Source organism: Choloepus didactylus, chromosome 22, assembly GCF_015220235.1.
Source record: "Choloepus didactylus isolate mChoDid1 chromosome 22, mChoDid1.pri, whole genome shotgun sequence".
Lineage (NCBI taxonomy): Eukaryota > Metazoa > Chordata > Mammalia > Pilosa > Megalonychidae > Choloepus > Choloepus didactylus.
In genome coordinates this window covers 44,575,468-44,594,107 of record NC_051328.1, presented here as the reverse complement: position 1 = coordinate 44,594,107, position 18,640 = coordinate 44,575,468, and the positions used below count along the sequence as shown (strand labels likewise).

At 56.5% G+C, this 18,640-nt stretch overlaps 2 protein-coding genes across 3 annotated transcripts in view; one reads left to right on the top strand and one right to left on the bottom strand.

Moving 5' to 3' along the window:
• Positions 1–5,744: 5,744 nt before the first annotated feature.
• On the top strand, positions 5,745–8,558 carry LOC119518677 (5-hydroxyisourate hydrolase-like). Of its 2 annotated transcripts, XM_037815972.1 has the most exons (4): positions 5,759–5,952; positions 6,398–6,537; positions 7,756–7,891; positions 8,316–8,558. In XM_037815972.1, the coding sequence occupies exons 1-4, from the start codon at positions 5,893–5,895 to the stop codon at positions 8,403–8,405; spliced, it is 426 nt and encodes a 141-aa protein (XP_037671900.1). In that variant the 5' UTR covers positions 5,759–5,892; the 3' UTR covers positions 8,406–8,558. The 2 variants fall into 2 exon arrangements, with proteins under 2 accessions (XP_037671899.1, XP_037671900.1); XM_037815971.1 differs by having other exon boundaries at positions 5,745–5,952; positions 7,756–8,558.
• Positions 7,613–18,640, bottom strand: part of GAS8 (growth arrest specific 8) — a 35,998-nt gene continuing 24,970 nt past the window's right edge. Inside the window, 3 exon segments of the mRNA XM_037815973.1 lie at positions 7,613–9,001; positions 10,570–10,635; positions 14,362–14,571. Coding sequence (XP_037671901.1) covers positions 8,852–9,001; positions 10,570–10,635; positions 14,362–14,571 — 426 coding nt within the window. The 3' untranslated portion in view covers positions 7,613–8,851.

Sequence of the window (18,640 nt, the reverse complement as noted above, 5' to 3'; positions counted from 1 at the left end):
ACAAGTGGTTTGAAGCCTGTGAGACTCAAGGCCAGCCAGGGCCACTGAGGAGGATGGCCTGGGGCACCATCCCACCAGCTGCTGGCTGGGCCAGAGGGAGGCTCCAGGGGGCTCGGGGGAGACTTTGGTGGGCTTAGGGGGGCTTGGGGAAGGCTGGGTGGAGGCTCGGAGGAGGCTCAAGGGGCTCCAGAGGGGCTTGAGGGGTTCCAGGGGGGCTTGGGGGGTGCTCTGGGGAGGTTCAGGGAGGTTAGGGGAGTTCGGGGGGGGGCTGGGCAGTCAGGAGGCTTGGGCAGGGCTCGGGGGGCAGTTGCTTGGCAGGGCCTGCGGCAGCCAGGATCCCATTTGAAGAGGCTCACAGGGTAAGTGCAGCCACGTCTTTCCCGGGGTGGCTGACACTGAGAAGCAGCAGCTGAGGCCACTAGTCCTGTCCGCAGATGTTCTGTGACACCAGCTGGGCCCCCACGAGGCCTTCCCACCACTCCCTCAGCTCCCCCGGTGGTCTCACTGCTGCTAGGAAGGGGGAAAGAGGCTGTAAGTGTGCTCACCCGCTGCCTTCCTGCAGCTGAGCCCCCACTTTCTGCTCTGCCTGCTGCCCAGGCAAGGACACTGCCAGCTTGCTCAGGAGCCAAAGCCAGGTGGAGAAAGCCTTGCTGGGGCTGGGCTGGCTTGTCCTTGAACTCCAGCTCTGCCCTGTCAGCCATCCATGGCACCAGGAAGCGTCTTCAAAAATCCGACTCCACACGAGAAGCCAAGTATGTGGGGGCCATAAGGTCCCGCAACCTCATCAGGGGGCATTTACTTGGAGGATCTGAGAGCAGGGACATGAATAGACATTTGCACACTGGTGTTTGTGGAGGCAGTATTCATGATCTGCAATGGGTGGAGGTGGCCTAAGGGTACACTGACTGAGGAACAGAATGGTGAACTGTGGTGTGTGCACACAATGGAATATTGAGCAACTACGAGAAGGAGTGAAGCTGTGAGGCATGCAAAGAGGTGAATGGATCCTATAGACAGCATTTTTAGTGAACTGCGCCAGAAACCAAGGCAAACACTATAATACCTCACCAACACGGACTAACCACAGTGTGTAAACTCAGAATTGAATCTTAGAGCACAGCCTATCAGGGGAAAGCCAGATGAGTGAGTTCTCGGCCGTGGGGCAGACCCTGCCCATCCCATGGTCCCATCTGAAAAGCGGGTCACAGGCAGCAGGTGCCTGAGATGCTGCAGAGGGACAAGGGGGGCAGGACCAGGAGAGCTTGGAGGGAACGGAATGCAGCAGAGCCCTGGCGCGGGTTTCGCCCGCTGGAGAAGGGAGGCTTCTCCGAGGAGCCGGGGGAGTCTTGGCCACGCCCTTGAGGACCTGCACTCTCCTGAGCAGCAGGACGGTGGGGCTGACGGCCCCTCCCGCCTCTGCTCCCCTTCCTGCTTTCCCAGTTGCTCCTTCACGCCGAGTCATCGATCAGGGGTGCTGTGTGGGACCCCAAAGAGAAGGGATGGCAGTGACGGAGCAGGACAACGAGCCCAAATTCACCCAGGAGGTCTCTGAGGGTCCGGGACGGAAGGAGCCTACCAGGTTACCTACAAAGATGGATTAGCAAGAGGTGGAGGTAGAATCCGGGAAATACGGAGCCTCCGGGAAGCTCACGGAGGGGCCTCAGCATGAAGTGGCCCCCGGGGTTCTGGGGCGGGGGTTGGTCACTCCCACAGGTGGACCAAGTCTCCACATGGAGGTTTGCATAAAGCTTTTAAATTTGTTTGGTTTTGAGCAACAGATGCCCTCTGGGGCTTGCTCAAGTAGGTTGGGAGTGGGGAGGACCCCAAAACAGGACCCCACAGAGCTGGACCAACAGGAAACATAATGCAAGAGGGTCCTTCCGGGCCCAAGGAAACCTGAGGGGTCGGTCCATACTCTGCTGTGATGGCAGCACCTCCTCGTCCCCCAGGCTGCCCCCGGCTGCCTTCTCCCAGGGAGGGGATGCAGCCGCGTGTGGCTGTCTGCACGGCTGTCCATGCGGCTGTCCGTGCGGCCGTCCCCAGCCACCCTCCTGGAAGCACCTGCTAGCATTGTGGGTGTCTGCACACGCTCCCTGACAGTTTGGAATGGACGTCGAGGCCCCAATTCTCTGGTGCTGAAAATAAGATAAAACTGGAAATTACAAGTCTCAGAGGCAGACGACAGCCATCGCTTACAGTGTCCTCAGCCAAGACCCTTCCCTGCCTCAGGGCAACAAATTTGCCATTGCTGGGACACAGGGTCATCAGTGTGCTCACCTCCGGGCTGGACCGAAAGGCCAGGGATCAGGAGGGCCCAGAAAGTGGTGCAGTCAACTGTGTCCCTCCTGCTAAGGCACCAACCAGCTCGGGGGTGACCACCTACAAGCCGGTGCTGAGCCCTTCCTGTCCCCGGAGTAAATCAGAAATTGCCAAACACAAGACTCCTTATTTAACTGGCAAAACAAACGGCTCTGTCTGCTGCAGAATGAGCATCCTGTGGTGAAAATAGAAGCACCTTGGCCATACCTGTCTCCCCTGTAAGTGCAGAACAGATAATTAAGGGCACGAGGACCCCACGGGTCCACAGGCGCTGGGACTGAGGATGCACTGGCCAGGTCACTCTGGGAGGCGATGGTCTGAGCTTCTCGAGGATCTGTGGAGGGCGGTGGGATGAGCTGCGCAGGGGCCCTGAGGACAACCATTTTACAGGCGACCGTCCTCTCGGAAGCCTGTGGGATTCGTCACGCTTGCTTTGGGGCTGGTCTTGGGCGGAAGAGCAAAACTTTCTCTGTACTCACCAGCCCCCGCAGCCACTGCCTCGTTGCAGAGCGCCCCGGCTACACCCCGAAGGCCAGCCTGCCGACCCCCAAGGCCATCATCAGTCACGGGCAGCAGTGCCCTCCCTCCCCACTGTAGCCGGGGAAGTCCCTGGAGCAGCTCAGCGTCACGAGGGCTGGGAAGCAGGCTCTGGTGGTCCCAGGACCCAACACTGCACTTGTCTCTCTCTCCCCCTCCTTCTCTCTCTCCCCCACTCTCTATCTCTCTCCCTCTGCTCTGCGTGTGCCTCTCCCCTCCCTCCCTTCTCCCCTTCTCTCTCCCATCCCTACAGGTGCTTGGTTTTCAATCTGCCACGTAACACTCCCTGCCCCTCCGTGCATATCTGTTTATTCATATGTCCATCCAACAAATATTTACTGAGCACCTAGTGTGTGCCAGGCCCTGTTCTAGACTCGGGGGCAGAACAGTGATCAAAAAGACAACACCCGTGTCCTCAGAGCGCTCACGGTCTGTGGGGGCCAAATGTGATTAGGAGGAGACCCAGACCCTCGGCGCAGCTCCCCAGCCTCAGCCCCGACCTGTCCCCCCCACAGCCTGCCCCTCGCTGCACCCCAGCTCCGCTGCCTCCTTGTAGAGCCAGCAGCTCCCCAGAGACCCCACCCCTCCCCGCGTCTCAGCACCAATGTCCACGCTCTGAAATCCCCACTAACCTGTTCCCTTCTCAGCACTTGGCGACCATCAGAGAAAATCTGTGTTAGTTTGGGTCTGAGTCAAAAGCACGATGGGAAGTGGGTCCTGAAGGAAACAATGACAACCCCCTGCCACTCACACTCTCTCCCCACCCAGGGGGCCCTCCTGGGGGTTGAAGGGTGCCACCAAAAAAAAGGTTTGTTTTGTGAGTTTACTCATGACATTTGAGATTTTTTTAAAAGCTGATTCATCAGCTAGATATCCCAAATGGCCACAGTATGATAAGCCCAAGTCAAAAGTAGTCCTGAAAACCCTGAAGAATACCCAGGTCCCTGTCTCAGACTCTATAAAAGTTTCACTCACTAAGTTTATTCTTCAGAAAGTTAAATCCTCCAGAGAACTCCCATGCCAGCTAAGTCCCAAAACCCAGAGGCAACAGCCTCTTCAAGAACATCCACTAGATGTGTCTCCCTTTCTCATAACGTGGACACCCCTTTTCAACATGAATAAGTTAGGGTGGCCACTGCCTAGACATCCCCAAAGATCAGGAAAGTGATTAAACTAGAGGAAGGAGTAAGAACAGACCAGAAGAATTTAACAAAGGATTATGAATACTGAATCTCTAAATAATTTTCTTTTTCCTAGTTGCTAGGGCATCAGAATAGCTAGAAGGTAAGAAGTGAAATGGTGGAAATGTAACCTGTTACATTCTTTTAAATTTGCTCTCAAATTACTTGTTAAATTGCACTTGGAAAGTTATCACCTCTATGTACATATGTCATATTTCATGAAAAAAAAAAAGCAAAAAAAGTGATTCAAGCCCATGTTCAAAAAAAATTCTAACAAATAGTTCAAAGGGTTAAAGAGAAAAAATAAATTTCCCTTCCACCTACCCAACCAACCCCATCCACAACTTCTTATCTCAGGAGGGGGCACTGCCACCTGGTCACCTCTCCCCCCAGAGAATATTCAGTCCGTGACTGTCCTGGGCCTTGGTTCCCCGGCCTGAAGAAGGGGATAATAATGATGACGACCACGTTGTAAGCTGTGGCAAGGGTAAGACAAGCGGATCTCGGTGACCTTGTGGGAGCTGCAAATCAACGTGCAAGCGGGAAGGCAGGCGCGTTCCCCTTTGAGGCTGATCTCCACGTGACTAGGCCTCACCCTTTTTAACCGCCTGGGGACCTCCTTTATCTAGTTGGTCCCCGGAGGGGACAGCCTGCTGGTTTCAGGCCTCTTGGGTCCACCGGCTTTGTCCTACCTGCTGCAGCTCTGTGGGCTTATGTCCTGGAAACAGAAATTGTATCAAACATTATGTGTGTTTTAACCCTGGGTAGATACTACTCACTTTGACACTTCCAACCTTGCTGAGAGTTGCTTACGCTCAAATCACTAGAACACGCATTTTAGCAAGAAGAACAGCTCTCCCAGGGCGAGACCACCAGGCAACAAGCACTGCGGCGCCTGCCTGTCCAGAGCCACATCTGGAGAACCCGGGCTTTGATTGATACAGGAACAGCACACGGGCTGTTCTGCGTGCACGCGGACCCGAGGCTAAGGCAACCCGCGGCTTCTCCACCCGCTGCAGCAGCTGAGGGGGGGCGGGTAGAGCAGCTGCGCCTGAAGCCAGCTCAGCAATCGGGAGTCGTTCCCGCCGGCATGTTGCAGACGGAGAAACTGAGGCGGGGGGCAGTCAGGACCCAGGCCTTCCCGGCCCCTGAGGGGCTTCCCGGCTCTGGGTCTCCGGAGCCACCCGCTGCGCGCCGCGCGCCCCTCGCGCCCCAGGCCCCGCCCCCTGCCCCGCCCCCGGCTCTTCCTGTTCCTGCCTCCGTCCCCTGGCCCGCCCCTCCCCGCCCGTTCCTGCTCCCGCCCCAGGCCCCGCCCCCTGGCCGCTCCGCCCCCGCCCCTGTCCCTCCCGTTCCTGGCCCCGCCCCGCCCCAGGCCCCGCCCCCGCACTGCCCTCGGCCCCGCCCCTACCCCTCCCGTTCCTGGCCCCGCCCCGCCCCCGCCCCCGGCTCATCCTGTTCCTGTCCCCGCCCCTACCCCTCCCGTGCATGGCCACGCCCCTGGTCACGCCCTCCGAGCCCCTCCCGCCCCCGGCCCCTCCCGTTCCCGGCCCCGCAGGTAGCGCCTCCACTTCCAGCAGCGGAGGAGCCGCGCGGAGCCCCGCAGGTGTGTGCGCCCCGTCTGCCCCCCGGGCGCCCGCCTTTGGGCGAAGACCGCCAGGCCCCTCCTGTGGGCGCCGAGGCGGGGCCGCCTCAGGGGTGGCGGCGGGGCGGGGCTGGGGGCCGCCCCCGCCCACCCACCGTGGCCGTGTTAGCCTTCCGGGCCCCCGGCCGGGAGATGCCCGGGTCGCGGGGAAGGACCTGACCGGGTGTTCGCAGCCCGCCCTGGGGGCCGGGGCAGAGGTGGAGGCGGCCAGGCATGGGCTCAGGGGCTGCCCAGCGACTGCGTGTGCTGCAGCTGCACCTGGGGAGCCCGCAGGTGTGGGCTGTGGGGTCCCTGCCCCCGGACCCCGGCCCTGCGGCGGTGCCTGCGGCGGGGGTGCGGGGGGGGGGGGGTCCAAGCTGCCTCCGAACGGGGATGCAGAGAGCCCCGGGAGAACAGGAGGCCTGTTTTGCGTAGGGCAGTGGCTTTCAGCCACTCCTGGTGGAGGGGAGATGGGCCCCCAGCAGGGCTGGGAGGTACTTGGGGGACCCAGCCAGCGGCTGTTTACAAACCGGGTGGCTAAACTTCAACATTAACAGAACTGGCGGCCGCCTTGGACTGACTCAGCAGTCCTGGCGGTCCCTGTGCCCCTTCGGCCAAGGGTCAAAGTTTGAGTTCCGCCTGGTCTCCACTGCGGGGGCTGTGGGCTCTGGTGTCTGCGCCTGCGAGGCTGGCCTGGTGGGACCCGAGCTTGCCCACCCGTCTGTGTCTCCTGGCCCAGGGCCGTGGCATGGAGCTGGGGAGCAGCCCGCTGACCACACATGTGCTGGACACAGCCTCAGGGCTGCCAGCTCGTGGCCTCTGCCTCTGTCTGTCCAGGCTCGAGGAGCACGGCCAGCAATGGACCGAGCTGAGGAAAAGGTACGAGAGCCCTGCGTCCCAGCCCTGGGGTGTGCAGAGGGTGGGAGGGTGACCGCTGCCCCCACCTTGTGCTCCCCCCCAGGGCTGCTGCATGGCATCTCTTGTCAGCACCTGCCATAGGCTGGGCTGGGCAGCACTGGGGGTCTCTGTCCTTCCCTGCCAGGCCCACACCTGTGAGGAGCTGGGTCAGTTAGGGCCCAAGGCAGGATTTAAAAGGTGCCAGCACTTTCTGTCCTTTTATTCTTACAACCTGGAGAGGGTGGACACCTGAGCCCCCTTTACAGATGGGGAGACCGAGGCACCAAGGGACAAGATAAAGCTGGGACTCTGAGGCAGATCTGATGCCAGAACCCCCCTCTTGAGCCCCTGAGCACACGGAGCCCAGCCCTCACCCCACCAGTACCCTCAGCCGCCCAGGTGAGGGTCTGCCCCAAGGTCCTTCTGGCTGCCTCTGCCCTGCTGGGTCCCTCTGCCACCCGGGTCAGGAGCCCAAGAGTGCTCCAGGCACCACTGGAAGGCGAGCAGGGCCTTTGTGGGGCGGGGGGGCTGAGCCCCAAGTGCAGGCCTGGCAGGTTCTCGCTCTCTCTCCCCCCCAGCCCTTCTCAAAAGCAGGGGTCCTGGCCCCACCCCCACTGGTCAAGCTGGCGTTGGAACCTCGTGCCACAGGACAGACTCCCCTAGGACATGGTCTGGTGGGGGTCCCGGGCACATCCCCAAACCCCACGCCTGCCAACTACTTTTCCACCTGAGACATCACAGCCCAAACTGGCACTTTCCTGTTACCGGTGGGAACGAGACCTGAGGTTCCCAGGGGGACTGAGGGGGTCGTGGGCCCCCAGGGGTCTGGCCAGGGCTCCTGGCTGTGGGCACCACGTGTGGGAGCCATGTCCAGGCAGCTAATGACCAGGGAGCCACACACACGTAAGCAAAGATGCAGCTTATAAAATAATAGAGGTCTAATCCACTTCATGCCAACAAAAGTTTCTAAATAAACAGATTCTTGTGCTTAGAGAAATCTGGATAATATGGACCAAATATGGTGATTATTGCTAGTGGTGTAGATTACAGGAGACGATTTTCTTTCTGCTTCTCTGTATTAGTGACTTCTCTAATATTAAAGACAAGTGCAGAGGTGTTGCCGGCTCCCTGGAAACATGGGCCTGAGGGTGCTGGGGAGGCGGAGAGCCCTCGCCGACCGCACCCTCCACCCTCTCTCAGCTACACCGACCCGGACGGACGCTGCCCCGGGCTCCTGGCGGCAGGCCAGATGAAGGCAGGCACCTACAAGCTGTGCTTTGACACCCAGGGCTACTGGAGCAAGAGGGGCCAGGAGAGCTTCTACCCGTATGTGGAGGTGAGGGCGCCGGCGGCTGCGGGCAGAACCGTGACTCAGCCCCGGGCGTGGCCCTGCCAGCAGCCAGACCTGTGCACTGGGCACAGGGCGCCTGCCGCCTCCCCCAGGGTGTGGCCAGACTTCACGACGACACGCCCGCCCCTGGCCTGCCTTTGGGAGGGCAGCTCCCCTTTACAGAGAAGCTTTCGTCTGAGCCAAGGCTCCAGCTCACCCCGAGGGTGGCCCTTCTGGAGCCGCCATCCAAGCCCCCGGCCTTTCTCGGGCCGTGGTGCCCAGGGGACACATCTGGACCTAATCCCTGCCACCCCTCCCATCCTCAGCCCCTACTGAGTACCACCTGGGCCAGGGGGCTTCTGCCCAGAGTTCATGACCCGCCAGGCCCCTCCCTGCCTTCCGCTGCCTTCTCTGTCTGCCCCTCTCCCAGGTCGTTTTCACCATCACTAACGAGACCCAGAAGTTCCACGTGCCGCTGCTGCTGAGCCCGTGGTCCTACACCACGTACCGGGGGAGCTAGAGGCCAGCAGGAGCCGTCTGTCCCTGCCACCAAGGCACTCAGTAGAGCGGGTTTCCTGTCGGCGGGTGTTTGCTTTCGCTTCTGGAGAGCTCTGGGGCCTCCTCCCAGCCCTTGGGGTTTCCAGGGCGTCAATAAAGTCAGCTGACACCTGGAGTTGCTCTTCTCACTGGGGCAGTGGAGGCTCTGCCCCAGCCTTCCTGGTGCTGCTGGCCCTGAGGAGGGCGGCTCTGGGGGTGCACACTGGACGTGCCCCAGGGGAGTGGCAGCTCACAGAGGTGGGAATGGCCCGGGGGCTTCTCCACGCGACAGGAGACAGGCAGGAGACAGGCAGGAGACAGGCCAAGGGAAAAGCTTTCATTTGCTGAAGCTGCCAATCTAAAAACCAAAACCTCTGTCCTTGGTGTGTGAAAGGGGGAGCCATCCAGAGAGAGGGGTCCTGGGCGCGGCTACGTGGGGGTGGCCACGAGACCGGCAGGGCCCTGCCCCAGCGTCTGCCTGATCACAGCCGTCTCCAGAGGCTTGAAGCCCACGTTGTCCAGGGGGACCCCGAAGGCCAGGAGCTTCGCCTCGTACGTGCGCAGGAGGTCGTTGTGTGCCTGCAGAGACAGGGAGTGTCAGGCCATGGGCCCGCGGTGCCCACTTGTGCCCACTTGTGCCCAGCTCTGCAGGAACCCCAATGGGACAGGTCCTCAGTCAGCCATGCATGTAAAAGCACTCCACTCACTGCACCCTGATACTACTCCCAGGGAACTGAGGGGCACAGTTTTGAAGGTCACCTCTTATGCTCTGCCCAGTTCCAGGGACAGTGCCAGCGGCCAGGGGGACAACAGGGCTGGACCCCAAGGCTGGCACCCGGCCAGGCCCTGTGCCAAGCGGGCACCAGGCCTGTACCCACGATGGGAGAAGCTGCCATTTCTCCTGCTTCTTGGCAGCTTCCCCCAGGCCCTGTTCCCCAGGTGACGGCTGTGGCCTGCGTGGTGGGCAGGCTGCCCCCTGCTTTCGCCCCATCCCCCCTACCTGCCCCTCCCACCCTGGGGCCGGGCTCTGCAGCCGGGGGACTGACCACAGAGGCCGCTCTGCCCTGTCCTCTCATGTGGAGGGTGATGTTTTGAAGGCCACAGGTGGGTGCACAGGGGTGGTGAGTGGACCCCACGCAGTGCTTAGGGCAGCCTGCCTCAGCTTGATGGACGGCCGCAGTCACCAGGGGAGAGCGGGAGTCGCAGGCCCAGCAGGAATCAGGCCGGCCTGGCCCTTCCCTTCCCTGGGGCCCCCGCCCCCCTGAGCTGTTTCCCCGAGGGGCTGCACAGTAAGGGACGGCCCTGGTTTCATGCATCTATGTATTGAGGAGGTGCTGGAAGCATCTAAAGGAACAGCCCAGACGGACGTGGCTGGGGGAGGTCCGGCCTTGGGTTTGGGGTGGAGGTGGCCACGGATCGGGCAGCAGAGGCCAGAACGTGATGAGCCGGCAGCCGCGACGCCCACCCATGGTGAGAGGCCTCGGTCCCCAGGGCAGCCGCTGTGGTCGGGGGTCATTTCCTGAGCGAGGTCTGGGGACAGCAGGGGGGCTGAGACCAGAGCACTCGGCACAGAGAGGGTTAGCTTCAGGCGGGGTCTGTGCAGCTGTCATCAGATTTGCAAAAAGCCCATAAGCCAAAACGGTGATGCTCCCCTGCTTGGAAGGTCCTGGGCGTCGGGTGGGGAGGGCTTGGGGGCACTCCTGGACTGAGGCTGAGTGAGAAAACCATGTTTCCTGGCCGAGCAACATCCCACAGGACCACCTGGGCGTCTGTGTGCTGCGGCCTCACTATGGGGGTGCAGGGCTGCCCTGAGGACCCACCGAACCCCACGAAACCCAACGCAGACCTGGGGGGTGGGCACGGCTGACAGGGTGAGCCTCAGGGATGGCATGGAGACAGAACAGGTCTCTGCCGTCCGGGGGACCCCGTGGGTGTGATGCCAGGAGGAGCTGGACCTGGGCCCAGCTGCTCACGCAGCCCCTCCTCATCCCCAGCTGGGGACACCGCCCCTCAGATCGACCAAACGTGGGGTCCCAGGAGAGTGGGCCCCGAGGCAGAGGGCTGGGCTGGTGGAACCAGTGGGGGTACAGGCGGTGAGGGGGTGGGCGCCCGGGACGAGGGCAGCAGGTGGGGGGGCTCAGCCTCACCTTGCAGACCCGGGCCAGCTCGTACTGCAGGTCCTTGATGGCACTGTTTTTCGATTCCAGGATGTCCTGGGACAGAAAGGCGGGTGTGAGGGTTGTGGCCTTTTGGCCAAGGCAGTGACTCAGTCAAGGGACAGCGGCTTAGCCGCAAGACAAGGTCTCACAGGACAGCCGGAGGAGAGGCCAGCACCGAGCTGACGCCAGCCAGGAGGTGGCCACAAGCCCCGGGGAAGCTACTGGGACTGGCGTCAGAGTCACTGGCCTGGGGGCCCCACCACGGGCCAGCCTTGCACCCGGGGGCCCCGCAGTCCTTGGGCCAGTGTGACTCAGCCCACGTCAGGAGCACCCAACACATCCTTTCTGGAAAGACCCCAAGCTCCAGAAGAAAAATCTTCCCTTCCATCAAATGCCATATTTGAAAACAAATACAAAAAACAAGCAAACCAAGGTCTATGCAGAGCTGCTCTGTGGACAAGGAAGAAATGACAAACAGAAAGAGCATCTTTGTATGAGGAAAAACAAAAACTTCCGCACGTTAAAAACTCCTACGACCCAACTTGGCAGGTGATCTTGCTGCCCTCCACCTACGTGGGACCTGACTCCCAGGGGTGTAAATCTCCCTGACAACGCAGGATATGACTCCCAGGTATGAATCTGGACCTGGCATCATGGAATTGAGAACATCTTGACCAAAAGGGGGATGCGAAATGAAATGAAATAAAGCTTCAGTGGCTGAGAGATTTCAAATGGAGTCGAGAGGTCACTCTGGTGGACACTCTGATGCACTATATAGATAACCTTTTTTAGGTTTTAATGTATTGGAATAGCTAGAATCAAATACCTAGAACTATCAAACTCCAACCCAGTAGCCTTGACTCTTGAAGACGATTTCATAACAATGTAGCTTACAAGGGGTGACAGTGTGATTGTGAAAGCCTTGTGGGTCACACTCCCTTTACCCAGTGTATGGATGGATGAGTAGAAAAATGGGGAAAAATTTAAATGAAAAATAGGGTGGGAGGGGGGGATGATTTGGGTGTTCTTTTTTACTTTTATGTTTTATTCTTATTCTTTCTGGTATAAGGAAAATGTTCAAAAATAGACTGGGGTGATGAATGCACGCTATATGATGGTACTGTGAACAGCTGATTGCATACCATGGATGACTGTATGGTATGTGAATGTATCTCAATAAAAATGAATTTAATTGAAAAAAAAAAAAAAACCTGTATGACCCTTGCTGGAGAGGAGGGAGGGTGCTGGTTAGAGGGTAACTTGGTCTAGCCTGACACGAGGCAATTCGGAAAGAGCTCTCCACGCCGAGCTGTGCAGCCCCCGACTCATAAAGCTACTTCCCTTCCAGGAGCCTAGCACGACATGAAGCAGACCATGGGGACAGGCTGCAGCTGTTCTTAGCTAGTCAAGACTAGAGACAAACCAAATGCCTTCCACAGCTGCAGGGGGGAAGGAGGCTGCTCTGTGTTCCAACAGGGATCAGGAGAAGCGGGCAAGAGAAGTGTGTGTAATATGCCACCTTATTGTTTAAAAAGGCAGCAGGTGTGCACCTGCTCGTGCAGAAACCAGAGGGGAGAAGCCACAGCCAGGCAGGATGGGAGGATTTTTTAATTCAGTGGGTGAATTATTTATTCAAAATACTGCATTTTTTTTTAAATCTTGAAAATTAAAAAGCAAACAAAAAACAGAAAAATCCTTGCACAAAAGAGGGCTGGCGACCACAAAGACACAGAATGTCCCCAAACACACCAAATCGGCAGCAGGAACTGCAGCGCACACCTCTGGTGAAGTCGGCCAAGCCTGCCCTCACACCTTCCTGGCAATTTCCTTTTTCCTCTTTATATTTTCCTGTGGTTTTAAACGTCCCTCAATAGCCATTTTTACCTTTTAACCTGGAGTTTTAATGGCCACATTCACTCTTTAAAGAACATTTTCTAATGCAGCTATTACTTCTGTAATCAAATAAAAATGATGAGTTTCCGTTTTTTGTTTTTGGGGGGAGGTTTTAAGAAGGGATAATCCACAGAGCCAGGGGCTGTGGGAGGCCCCCCTCTGGCTGCCATGAGTACCGAGCGGCTCCGCTCCAGGCCTAGCAGCGAGTGACACGAAGATGCACCTCCAGGTCCAGGGCAGACTCCCGGGGGTGTGTGTGTGGCAGGACCACCGCTGCCACTGGCTGAGACACTGTGGGGCCACACTGCCCCCAGCCCTGCACTCCTCCTCTTTGGCGGAGCTCTCCACAGCTCCAAACTCATAGCACAATGGGCAGAGCCTTCCAGAACCCTGCCCAGCTGGTGTCTCCCTCACTCAGGCTCAGCCCTCATCCAACGAAACACATGTGCTCCTAGCACAAGTTATATAGATGGACAGGCCGACAGGCTGTGGATGGTTGGGTGGACAAGTAGACAGGCAAATGGGTGGTGGATGGACAGGCAAATGGATAACTGGGTGGATAGGCAGGTGGACAAATGGACAAGTGGATGGACGGGCGGACAGCAGGTGGACGGGAGGATGGAGCAAGCCAGTCTGGAAGGTTTTTTGTTTGTTTGTAATCATGTTTTTCACTGTGGAACAGACATATATACATGGAAGTGAAATTAGGTGACCTAAAAAGGCGATCCTTCTGAGCCAGGCATCTGCATGAACAGAGGGGATTTAAGGTCATGCCTTTCTACTCAGCTGAACTGTGTTGAGAAATCACCTCAAAATGCTGTCCATGATATTTCTCAGGATAAAATACACCTCCACAGATAGTGAGGAAGCTTCAAACTGGACACAGAGCCTCCCTCTCTCTGCAAAGGATGAGCACAGCAGAAGCAGCAGGGCAAGTCGGGCACCCCCCACCCACGCCCCGGTGGGGTCTGTCCCTGTGCACAGCCCCCCTTGCTGGGCCTTCTGTAGGGGCGTCAAGACCAGCTGCTTCCAAGTTGAGGCAGGCGCCTCGTGCCTCTGTCTCCACCCCCCAAGGGAGCCAGTGCAGCCCCTGCCCCATCCCAGGGCTCGCCCAGAACCCCTTGCCAGGCGCTTGCCACGCCTCCAGCTCCCAAAGCTTGAGAAACAGGTAAGATGTGGTGGGGGGCACAGTGGATTGATGGTGCTCCCAGCTGACCCAGGGCAGAGGCCTGGCCTGGCCTGCTCCCCGCCAGCACCAGCACTTGGGGGAGCACCGTGGGACCTGGGGTGCAGCAAGGAACAAATGCTCTGGGCTCTGCTCAGATGCCAGCCCCAGGGATGCCTTCGCAGGCACCCAGTGCCAAGCTGGGTGAGGCTGGGGGCATCCAGCACCCCTGCAGAGGCCCCCTGCACTGTGGCTGACTGTGCCCTAAACCAGCACATCTTAGAGCCGCCTCAGAGCTGGTCTCAGACCCAGATGGAAGGTGCTGGTGCTGCCCAGGCAGAGCGCTCAGGGGACACGGCCTCCACCCCTGCTTCTGGGCCAGGTCTCTCAGATGACCACAAGCTCAGGACCCAGAGGGCAGCATCTGCTGCCCCAACCCCATGCCACCTGCTGACTGGAGGGCTGGAGGGCCCGCTGCGTCTGCCCCATGCCCGGCCCAGCCCCGAGCTGAGAAAGTAGCAGCCGATGCCTGGCCATGAGCCCTGAAGCAGGAAGGGGCCACATGCAGAAGGGGCAGCACACAGCGCTCAGGCCACGGCTGACCCCTGAAAGCCCATCCTAAGGCCATGTGAAGGGTCTCGGTCACGCAAACCCACCCTGCTAGTAAGACATGATGCCAGGGGCGGGACGGAGGGTGTCAACGGTGAGGGAGCAGGACCCACCTCAAGCTTACGGGACACAACGGTGAGGGCCCCGGCATCCAGGCTGGAGGCGGCCAGCACCTCGCTGAGCTGCGCCTCCTTCTTCTCCACCGCAGAGCTCAGCGCCTGCAGCTTGCGCTCCAGGACCAGGTTCTTGAAGCCAGTCTTCTGCTGTACCTCGTGGATGGCCGCCGTGAACTTCTGGTAGAGCTCATCCCGCTCCTGCTGCACCTGCAGGTACAGGAGGGGCTCCAATCGGACTTGTGGCTCCCACCCCTGCAGGGGGGTCAGCCAGCCATGCCCCAGTGAGGCTTGAGGGCTCTGGAGGGCAAGTTCCTGAGGGCCCTGAGACCTGGGCTCCCAGGCCAGAGATGCAGGACTTTAGTCTCCAGATCCCACAAGCTAGATCCACAGTGCATCCTGCGGCGGTATTCCCTTCTCCTACCTCTTAAAACGCATTAACTGCACATTTTTAAAAGTTAAAAAACTTTGTTGAAGCGTATGACGAGGCGAGCACCCCCTTAACCCCACTTCCCAGAGGCCACTGCAATGAACATTCGACGTGACTCCTTCCAGAATGTTCTCTACACAGGAAGACGCTGCCCAATTCCACAGATGCACCCACACCGGCCTCCCACTGACAGACGCACAAATGAAAGAGCACTGAGGAGTCACCGTGGATGGGTCATGAACCATATTCAGAGTCGAGAAATGCGGCAGAGGATGTGCCTCCCGTGCACGCCTGCTTCTCGCTCCGCTTTTCTCTCCCCACACACACGACGGGATCTCACTGGTTCCTGCCAGCCTGGCATGTCTCCCAACCTTGCCCCCTCTTGCCCCCTCTGTCTGTCATCTATCCAGGGCCCATGGCCGACAGCTGGGAGGTCCGGCAGGTTCATGCCTCGTCCACAGCGTCTCTGATGGTGACAGGCTGTTCCTGAGCAGCTCGTTAGGACAAATACAGCTCTTGCGGCACCATGCCACAGGCGTTCATTAAGCTCTGCACTCCATACGAAGAGGATCTCGCAGGACGGGCTGTGCAGGCCCCTGGAGACAGCTGCCACTCACAGGGGTCTCAGAAATGCATGTAAAATATTTTACACCCACCCAATCACATCAGCACAGGGTTAAATTGGTGAGATTGGGGCTGGCAAGGCAGGGCCTCTCTTGGCCGGAGGAAAATTCGGAGCAGTCTCTGGGCAGACTCTGAACCCAACAATGACTTCACTAAAACAGATACAGCTGTTCAAAGACAAATTTAAAAGGATATTTGTAGGCTTCTGGGAAGACGGCAGATAAGGGGAGACAGAGCGGAATTCTCCTCCGTGAAATACCCTAGATAAAGGATAGAAAGCGCTCCAGAACAGCAGTTTCAGGGTCCCACTGGCTGGCAGGGACTTCTACACCACATAGTGAGTGTGCACTTGGAGAAACCAAGAGGCTGTGTTTGGAGCGGTGAGCGCTTAGCCCAGAACGCCACTAGGGAATGGGTGGCTGCAGCTGGTTGACAGCTCAGAGGGGAGCAGCCTCCACGCCCTGGGCACCCTCCTCAGCACCTGGTGTGGGTGATAACCCTTTACAGATGCACGGACAAGAGCCCCTGTGCCAGGGACTGGCAGTTGGAGCAGGCAGATAAACGTGGAAGGGGCAGCTCTCCACGCTCCGTGCAGCCCTCTTTGCAGGTGGCTGGGAGATGACCCTTCGCAACCCTACAGCCGAGAGCTTCCTTGAAGGAATTCGGGATGCAGGGGGCTTGTGACGGCACCCACTCTTCCTCCTCGGAGGCCCATGGTGTGCACAGCCTAGAGGCTGGGGTGCCGCATGGAAGTGCCAGAAGCCCTCCCCCAATCCCGGAGACTCATGGGTGCCCGGCAGACAGGGACTGTGGGGTATTTAAGCTGGAAGGTGAGACACACAGCTTTGCAGCCCCAGGGCACTCCACCCACAGCCCCGGGAATGGCCGGGATCACTGTTTCCAGGAGCAGACTCCCTGACAAACTGCACAGGGCACACCCCCACCCACAGGGCTGGCAGTCTGCAGAGCACACGGAAAACTGGTGCACTCATTGGACCCCCACGTGGTTGGGGCCCCCACTCAGTACATACACAAAGTTGGGGAGAACTGGCTTTAGGGTAAGAGGCGGCTCGGGAGCACCATTTGCTGATAGGTCAGAAAAGTGCACTCAACCAAGTTGTAGCTCTGCCAAATTACAGATAAATGTTCAAATACTCCTGCATATCCTAAAAGAACCCTAATCAAGATAAGCAAATGCCAAGAGGCCAAAACAACAGAAAATCATAAAGCACATGAAGAAACCAGAAGATATGGATAACCCATACGTCCACATTAAAAATCCAGAGGAGAACAGATCTTGAAGCAATCAATCAACGAAGTTCACACAAACATCAATGTCATGGCTCAGGATATAAAGAACATGAAGAAGACCCCGGGAGAGCATAAAGAAGAATTTGCAAGAGTAAATTTTAAAAATAGTGGATCTTATGGAAATCAAAGATCCTGTTGATCAAATTAAAAATATTCTTGAGACACATAATACCAGATTTGAAGAAGTAGAGGAATGAGTTAGCAAACTCGAGGACAGACTGATGTACTTTTGAAAGCACAAAAGAAAAAACGGTGAAAAATACAGAAAAATTTGAAATGGAGCTCAGGGAAATGATGGACACCATGAAGCGCACAAATCCAAGAGTCACTGGTGTTCCAGAAGGAGAAGAGTAAACAGGGCTAGGAAGAGTGTTTCAAGACATAGCTGGGGAAAACTTCCCAACCCTTCTAAACAACATAAATATGCAAATAAAAGATACTCAATGAATTCCAAATAGAATAAATGCAAATAAACCCACTCCAAGACTGTCAAATGCTGAAGAGATGGAGCAAGTTTTGAAAGCAGCGAGAGAAAAGCGATTCACCACATACAAGGGAAACAAGACATAAGATGAAGTACTGGCTGCTCAGTGGGCACCATGGAGGCAAGAAGGCAGTGGTGTGACATATTTAAAATTCAGAAAGAGAAAAATTGCCAGCCAAGAATTCTTTATCCAGCAAAGCTCTCCTTCAAACTTGAGGGAGAGCTTAAAATTTTCACAAACAAATGCTGAGAGAGAATTTGTTAACAAGAGACCTGCCCTACAAGAGATACTAAAAGGGACCCTACCAGCAGAGAAACAAAGAAAAGCGAGAGAGGCCTGGAGAAGGGCACAGAACTGAAGAGTCTTAGTAATGGAAAAACTTAAAAGGAAAAAAAGAGAGGGAAAAAATAGATCTGACAACTAAAAACCAAAGGATAAGGTGGCTGATTCAAGAACTGCTTTCACAGGATAACATCCCTACTGAGGAATGTGATGACGAGGACGTGGACTCACCATGCTGTTCTCATAGACCGCCTGATGTTTTCTTTTCTGATGGTGAAGAACCAGTTACTCCTTCTGATATAGAAGCATATTTAACAGAACTTTTACCTAAAAACACTCAAGTACAATTTCCAAACGACAAAAGTGGAGAGGCCTTACTATAATAACTGGGATAGATGATTCATACCCTTCAAATCCCATATTAGAAAATTATACTGAAGGAGAAACAACAGTTAAAAAAGCTGTGAATATTTTCAAGAAAGCAGAAAGGCCCTCTCAGCCTTCTTAGATATAGATAACATGTAATCACCTAGTCCTCTGTGAAAACAGGATGGGCTACAGCTGTTACTTTAATCATAGATAAATCATAAGTAATGTAGCAAGGTTGAATACAGTCCTAATCAAATGTATGTTTATCAATATGATGTAATGGTTAAACTAATCCTAAAATAAAATAAAAAAACTATATGAACAAGTAAGAGACAAGTAATAGAAATCTCTTTTCTAATTTTCAGACTTCATGTAAGAAAAGGATGTTATATTGCTCTTACACAGGTCATAACTTAATTAGTAAAAATATTATCGGTAGAGTTTTACAGGCATTCAAGGCTAAGTCTCTGATGATGTGGACACCCTCCTTTGACCTTGAACCACGCATGGATCAAGACGCTTCGCTTCATGAGTCATTCATGTTCATGAAGCATCATTTAATGTAAAAATAGAATATGACTTAATTAAAGTCACTCTAAATCAAGATGCTACAAATTCTCTGTAACTGAGACAAGGGGGAGCTCTCTGATCTCATGTCCAGCTGCGTCTGGAGGACTGAGGGCTCCCAGGCTTGGTAATGTATCAGTTAATTTTTACATTGTGAACTTGTTCCTTTTACCTTAAATGCTCCTTTATAATGTGTTGGGGAACCTAAGAT

Excerpts from the sequence above, each read along its gene's own strand:
- LOC119518677 (XM_037815971.1), top strand. The coding sequence starts at position 5,893 with ATGGGCTCAGGGGCTGCCCAGCGACTGCGTGTGCTGCAGCTGCACCTG. Across the intron at positions 5,953-6,397 it reads TGCACCTGGGGAGCCCGCAG|GGCCGTGGCATGGAGCTGGG; the intron begins GTGTGGGCTGTG and ends CTCCTGGCCCAG. Across the intron at positions 6,538-7,755 it reads TGGACCGAGCTGAGGAAAAG|CTACACCGACCCGGACGGAC; the intron begins GTACGAGAGCCC and ends ACCCTCTCTCAG.